The sequence below is a fragment of the Echiichthys vipera genome, assembly GCF_963691815.1.
Source record: "Echiichthys vipera genome assembly, chromosome: 13".
Lineage (NCBI taxonomy): Eukaryota > Metazoa > Chordata > Actinopteri > Perciformes > Trachinidae > Echiichthys > Echiichthys vipera.
Genome location: NC_139838.1, coordinates 26254895 through 26262569, shown reverse-complemented (window position 1 = coordinate 26262569; position 7675 = coordinate 26254895). Strand labels below are relative to the sequence as shown.

The following is a 7675-nucleotide window of genomic DNA, read 5'->3' as shown; positions in this document are numbered from 1 at the left end:
TAACACACTTTAACTGAACTTTACTAGGAAATAATGTGAAACTAAGACACGTGAAACTCTTAACTAAGCCGTGTTCCCTTAGGAAGGACTCCCAGACTGAGTTGATGTCAGTGAAACCCTCTGGCCCCCGGCTCTGACACTCCTTGTGCCCTACTTTCTCTCCCACAGGCCCGTCCTGCTGCAGCCCTGCTCCCGCTGAGCGCGCCCTGTCCGTCAGCCAATCGGGGCGGAGCAGGAAGTGACGTGCGTTCTCGGGCAAAGAAGCCCCGGGAGTGGCGCGCCAAATTTCAAAGCACTTCCTCCTGGGAGGACAGAGGGCGAGAAGCCGCACCGAGCGCTACCGACGAAAAACCTGCACAGACAAAAGGTTTTATTAAAAGGTGGAGGAGCTGAAACCGCGGGTGGAGCAGTCGACGGTGTTTCATCCGGCGGCGGTTCGAGGAATAACTCCCGTAAAGTCGGCGTGTCGTTGTTGTAAGTGGCCGCTTTGACTTCCATCCTGTCCCACAAGGAACTAACGTCAGCAGCTAGCTTCACCCTGTTTCTGTCTGACAAGCTAAAAAGCAGCACAACGATATCGCGTTTGTCTTTTTTTTTAAAACCGTATTTTAACTACACTCAGTGCATGTTTAAGTAATGTCCTATCACAGCAGGGTGTGTGCAGTTATTGTGTCTGAAAGGATGTTTTAGCTGACAGCCGCTTATTGTTCATGCTTTGTGCGGGGATCCCATGATCTGTGTACGCGCAGCTGATGCATGCGGTGCACACTGCAGCTACATGGAGGTTAATGAGGAGGGTTTGTGTTCAGTTGTAAGTTTAGCATCTGTATGTTTCTGCTTCAGTGAGACATAATGTTAATTTTACACAAGTCTATAATGAAACGTGTCTTTGAAGTGTCAAAGAAAAAAAACTGTCTGATTTTTCAAACACTAAGAAGAGCAATCGGCAAAAGCATTTTTTAAAATGGGTTCATATAAAGGATTTTTCTTCTTGTTTTCTTCCAGAGCACACAGACTTGTCAGGCTCTCCTCCTGTGAGACCACCACTGTCGATTCATGTCAGGACTCTGGGATTTTAATCTCTCACACACACACACTGACACTCACACACACTCACACAGTCTCAGGTGACAGCTGTTCAAGCCTGAAAGTATGAAACATCAGACCTCGCACTAAAAGTCACGGCTGTCAGGTTTTTTGGCAGCTCTGCGTTTGACGGTTTTAATGTTTACTGCACCTTTCAGTTTAGCAGCACAGTAACACACCGGCTGTCCACATCACTGAAGCTCTTTATTCCCAAATCCATCTTCTTATAGACTCTACTCCACACGGGGGATTTAGTCTGTTTGAGCTCATAACAGAGAGCAGAAGCTCATTTTCCACACTTCATCGGATTATACACTGCTCCATATCATCATTATTTATTCATGTATTCACAGCAGGGCACAACAAGTCAGCGGCTCTCCATACTAATGCAAACACCTGTTGTCGTACCTGCCTGTAACCTTCACACTCGGTGCTCTTAGGCGTATGTTTAGAATATTTTATCTTGCAGTGTAATAGCTCTGTGTTTGCACTCTTTGGCCAGTGCCTTCAGTTTAACTTCTGAACACTAGCAAAGAGTCGTATCCCAAAATGGATCGCAGCCTCCTGTAACTCGGGGCCTGTTGCAGACACGGTGCGGCCCCTGGGTTGGGGACAGGTGAGGGCTTAGCGGTGGCAGACAATCAAACCCTTCAGTCATGCTGTCCGGGGTGCAGCCATGCTTCCAGTTGCTTCGGATCGGTTCGTCGACCGGCGACTCGGCACGGGACCTGTACACGTTCAGGCCGGCGTTGAGCCAGTCGGTGTTCAGGCTGGGTCGGGCGGCTGAGCTGTGTGATGTCACGCTGGACTCGACGTCGGTGTCACGAATCCACGCTGAGCTGCATGCAGAGAAGGAGGCGGGAGACGAGGGTGCAGCGCGCCAGGATGAGGGCTGGAGGGTCCACATCAAGGACAGGAGCAGTCATGGTGAGACTGAGAGAGACACACACACACACACACACACACACACACACACACACACAAAGTATTTGTGAATGTTTGAGTTGTTTTCACATATGAACCCCAGACAACTTCAGGAGAATCAGGTCTGCAGATAGATTCTCTTTCACACCTGCAGCACACAGCCGGAGGGTCTCTGTGTCATCGCTCACTGGAAGTACTCTGTTTGGTTTAGGCGATGTGAGGGATTGACACAGACGCACAGTATGCATGCGTTTATGCATTTGTGTCTTCTGCTGAAGTACTAAGACCTGCAGCCTGATCAGCTGAGCCCCACAAGCCAACACACACAACTGTTAACTACCCAAACGCAGCTCTAGACAAACAGACCAGGTGCTTTAGAGCCTGTTGAGAAGTATATAATTCTCCAAGTTTGGTTTGCTACAGAAAAAATGAAGTAAGAGTTTGATAGTGATTAAATGGTCTGAATTCAGCAGCCTCATCGGCCCTTGGCATCGATTGGATGAACTGCATTCAGCTGAAACATATTTCTCCCGTTTAGTGTTTCGATGTTAACAGAGCGCCCTGTCGAAACACATCTGTACAAAACCTCCCACAGCTGCTCAGTCGGGTTCTTGTCAGGTGATAGTGAAGGCCACAGCAGATGATTAACTATTTCACTCCTAAAGTTTACGGAAGTTTGTGACCAGGCCGAGCAGAAACCAAGCACCACCCACCGGCTGCACAAACTTTCTGATTTTAAGGCTAAGTGGCACACTAAGAGTTCATGAGCGGTCATTGACGCAGTCTCAGCTCGGCTCCGAGTGGATGTCGGTCAGACGCAGTGGAATCTAGCAGATGTCATTACGAGCAGACAGAGAGCAGATGGTGGAGGTAGAGATGGCGTTTTCAGAAAATCGCCTGTTTCGTGCTGTCAAGATAAGTGACAAACAGAAAGTTACTGACTCAGCAGTCTGGCAGCACCATACATTACATTTAGTCTTTGGTCTTTCGTGACCCCTGAAGAGCGCAGGAAGTGTTAGCAGGCGAGGAAGGAGGAGCTTGAGAGTGAATGTTGGCACTTGTTGCCCGACAGGTTCTGAATCCTAACTGAGCTCCTTCTTCCTAATTTTTCAAGTAATTTCACAGTCGGTTTCACACATTTTTCATTTCTGCTATTAAAATAAAATTTAAGTATTCACTGTGTATTTCTCATTTGGTGCCGCGCTCTGCTGTCATGGCCGTTTGATTGCCTTGTAGCCTTCCAGCTCCTCAATTCTAGGTCCATTTCACAGGCTGTGTTTTCATTTCTCCCACAACGCTGGAAGCTGTAGACATACTGTCAACAAATGACTTTATTTTGAGCCTCGGCTGGCTTCATTTATTCTTCCTTGTTTGTGTGATGTTCATATATTACATAGTTCTGTGGTGATCTGGATCCAGCCAATACAAAACTGTTTGGGCTGACCGTCTGACTTCCCAGCCATGTCGGTGTGGCCGAATGAGCGTCTCTAAGGAGCAACGTTAAGTGTCCGCAGTAGAATTCATTTTTAAAAAATCTTCATCTCCTCCTGCTGTTGCTAGGCACCTGGGTCAATGAGGTCCGCCTCCAGCCTGGTGTCCAATGGGAGCTCTCAGACAGCGACACGCTGACCTTCGGTGGCCAGTCGGCTCCAGGGAGCCCCGAGTTCTACTTCCTCTTCCAAAAGGTCAAAGTTCGCCCGCTAGACTTCGATGCCATCACAATTCCAAAGGTAATTTTTGTTGTTGTTGATTCAGCTGAGATGGTTGTCTCTTTACTGCCCGATCCTGTGCACTTCTGCTCCCCGGTTTACATTTATGATGTTGCTTCATATACTGCAACACACAGATTAAGTCATTCTTCACCAACAAGTCTGGACTTTTTCTGTCTGCTCTCTAAAAGGTCAGTGTCAGGACAGTTAGTCAGTATTTCAGTGTGACCACAATGGCGATTATAAAGATCATAAATGAATATAGTGACTGTATAAAGACTAGGGATATGTTTTCTCTCCAGACACACGTACATGCTCAGCACGCTGCATGGAGTTGTGTTAAAACTTTAATAACATTTGAGTTAAGTCAATATTGTTTTAATGCAATTGTTTTTAACAAATTGGGGTAGAAGAAATATTGAAAACCAAATATAATAGACGTTTTTACAATGCACTCATGTTTGAGTAACATTAGCTTAAAATAGTAACCAGGTATTTAAGGAAATGATTTCGCCTTAAAAAAAAAAGAAATGATATGTGAGCAGTTGTTGGAGGAGCTACATCTTCAGTAGAGCCAACGGATTGTCTGTGTGCCTGGAATATGGAAACAATGAAGAGGCCCGTTGTTGTTGTTTTTTTTTATTGGGCTCCATCGTTGTCTTTTAATTTCCTCCCACTCATGCTTCACACAACAGTGAGCAGACTCTTTGGTGTCCAGGCGACATATGAACATTCAAATTAAGATATAAAAGTCAACTTTCTATGTTTGAAAGACAGAATCGGTTGCTCTCATATTTTATACTTTCATTTAAAAACTCAATTCATGAGGTGAAGAAATTGAACAGAAAAAGATCAAAATACGACAAGATACAAGCACCTCATTATTGTTTACATTTTGCTGCTGCTGTATAAAGTTGTAACTTATGTACTTGTCTTCCTAGGCGGGCACCTTCTCCTCCGACTTACAGAACCGGATCAGAACTAACCTGGACCGCAAGGTGGCCGCCAACCTGGACCTGTCCAAGCTGTCCATCAACCGGGCCACCGTCATCCTCAACTCCATCGGCAGCCTGAGTAAGATGAAGGGCAGCGCCTGGACCTTTCAGAGGAGCCACAGCCATGAGGGAACCGCCTCGGACCCCGGCTCCTCCTCCTCGCCTCCTCAGGCGGTGGGCCTATCCTCTCTGCTGCCGCCCTCCACACCTCCATCATTCTCCTCCGCAGCTTCAGTGCCTTCGACAAAGTCTCTCCAGCCAACCTCCAGGAGCAGGAGGAAGTCGGCTCACACGGTGCTCCTCGAGGACGACAGCTCAGACGAACCCAGGAGTCGAGGCGGTAAGGCTCAACATTAGTCATGGAAATTTAATGTCATGATTATCCCGGCTGTAACAACTGCTTTGCAATATTATCAAGATCTTGGTACAGCTTTCACAGGCTCAGTCATACCAAAAACTTTTTAACAAGTTTAGCGCAGTCATTTGAGCTTTTGGAGTCAGAGACATTTACAAAGTCCACATCTTATCTGAACCCAGAGACCCCTGGAGTCTCCTCACATGCATCAAGACAGTAAAGAAATCTGAGGCCTCTACACATCACACAGTACAGTGGGCAGGATGACGTTCAAATAACTTCATCATTAATATTTCTCTCCCACACCTACTACCTAACACCGCTGTTGACGTACTGAGCTTTCTGCAAACACTGGAGGCTGCGGATCTTTATAAGGAAAAAGCTCAAGTTGCTTAGTTTCGATGAAAAACATGTTGTTGTAGGTCACTATATCCTTATAGCACAATTAGACAGATCTGTGAAAGTCATGTATCTCTACCTCGTCAGTTCCCAGAGTTCCCAGAGTCCTCTGTGTGCTCCTAATGGCATCTGCTAGTTTCTACTGCGCCAGAAGAAAAACAACCACTAAGAGCTGAGCAGTCTCTGACGCAGTGTCAGCTAGGCAGCGCTGATCAATATGAATCTGTATTCTGTTACTGTATCGCCCTTTTCTCCCATAAAGTGTTCTCAGAAACATATTTTAGCTTTGCTGTGAAACTAGAAAGTCTGTGACCAAGATGAGCCAATTAGTAAAAAAAGAGAATAAATTGATGAGCAAGTTATTTAGCAATTCAGACACACACAGCCAAAATTTCACGTCACTGGAGTCTAGCTGTTATTTAGACTATCTTGTCATCTTGATGTTGTCCAGCTCCAGCAGGAGTTGTTGAGGACGCGCAGAGATCGAGGGGGAAGAAGAGGCGGCGGCTCTACAAGTCTGAATCTGAGAGTTTCAGCTCGCCCCCTGCTCTGCCGCTGCAGCCCAAGAGCCACAGCGACGTGCGCCGGCCGTTGGAGGCCAAGCCCTTCCCCGTTGGCATCAGGACCATCGGCAGTTTCCATGGCGCCATGACTAACAGTAGGCTCAGCCACCACCTGCTCCAAGCGTCATTCACCAACCCTGCGGTCCATAAACAGGAAGTGCAGACGGTGCACCGTGTCCAGACGGTGATGCACGGCAACATCGCAGCTTTCCGGCAACAGAAATCGGCCCACAGTTCTCCGACAGCGCAGAGAGGCAGGCGGAGGGCTCACAGCTCTCCGGTTTTCTCCCCTCTGGTGGTCGGAGGGGAGAGCTACAGTCTGGCCTCACCTTCATTGAGGATCCGCACAGATGAGAGAGGCAAAGTGCAGTTCAACAGATTTCACCATCAGGCAAGGTAAGATGTTTATGTTCTCTCTCTGCCACCGACCAGGGCCCCCTATTTATCTGTAGAGTTATGGCATCTCACCACTAGGAGTCACCAAAGTCATTTTCAGATCTTACATCAAAGGGACTTTCAAACTCCAGCTTTCATACCGAGTTATGCCAGTAACTCATGATCAGGTTAAATATGTGAGGACACAGGACTCAGTTTCTCTTTTTGTGTTTATATTTTGTAATCCAGCTGAATACAAAGCAGCAAAGAGTGTTGTATGAAATCTAAACATGTTGAATCATCCTCAAACAATAGCTTGTCCCCTCCTCTTTCCCTGATCTCATTGACCGACCCTCCCCCTCTTCTCTCCTTTAATCCTTGCAGTAAACGACGAGGCCGTCCCAGAAAACACCCGCTCCCTCCCCGGCCTTCCCTGCCCTCTCCATCCTCCTCGTCTTCCTCTTCTTCCTCGTCCGGCTCCTCCTCTTCCGGCTCCTCGTCTTCCTCCTCTGAGGACGAGGATGACGACGAAGAGGAGGAAGACGAGGAGGAGACGACAGGTGGGGCGGTGGAGCCGTGCGCGGCGGTGCGGTGTCGGCTGCCCCAGCAGGACACGGTGCAGTGGATCCAGTGCGACGTGTGCGACGCCTGGTACCACATAGACTGTCTGCACGTCGACCGCAAGAAGCTCCTGAAGGACCCCAACGCGGACTTCCACTGCGGATGTCGCTGATATGAGGGAAGGCAAGTTTGTGACAATGTAATGAAATGCTCCAGTTTAGACTTTCAAGTTACCTCATTTATCCCCTCAAATGTTTATTCACTTCGGCCACACTCTGAGCCTGCCTACTGAGCTGCTCACCTCAAACATGCAGTGCTTTTCTCACCTCAGCAGCGAGGGCAGAAAAAGTGTTCCCTTCACGTTTGGCATCCTGATCTTCAGGAGTTTGAGGCTTTGTGACCCAAGCAGTCACGCATCTGCTTCATAAACCTCTTTCCCACTCAGTTTCCGAGCTCAGGCTTTGGAGAAGGAGGCTGAACTGTAATAAAATGTCTCAGGTTGGATTTCATTAAGGCTCTGAGTGCCCGGAGAGGTGCGGTCGGGGCGGAGAAATGTGATGAAATGTTTCTGAGTGCACTCTCGCCGTGGCTGTCGTTGACCAGGGGCCAAGCAGCATTCAGGAAGATTAATGAAATGTTTCGAATCAGGCTGCCACAGTACGAGTCTGTACAGGGCCATTAAACCGCCTTAGACGTCTCACTGCAGCT

The 7675-nt window shown here is 47.9% G+C and overlaps 1 protein-coding gene across 1 annotated transcript; it reads left to right on the top strand.

Moving 5' to 3' along the window:
- Positions 1 to 1742: 1742 nt before the first annotated feature.
- Positions 1743 to 7139, top strand: tcf19l (transcription factor 19 (SC1), like; the record flags this gene model as incomplete). Its single annotated transcript, XM_083925857.1, has 5 exons — positions 1743 to 2013; positions 3571 to 3740; positions 4661 to 5054; positions 5920 to 6427; positions 6791 to 7139. The coding sequence occupies 5 exons, from the start codon at positions 1743 to 1745 to the stop codon at positions 7137 to 7139; spliced, it is 1692 nt and encodes a 563-aa protein (XP_083781983.1).
- Between the last annotated feature and the right edge of the window lie 536 nt (positions 7140 to 7675).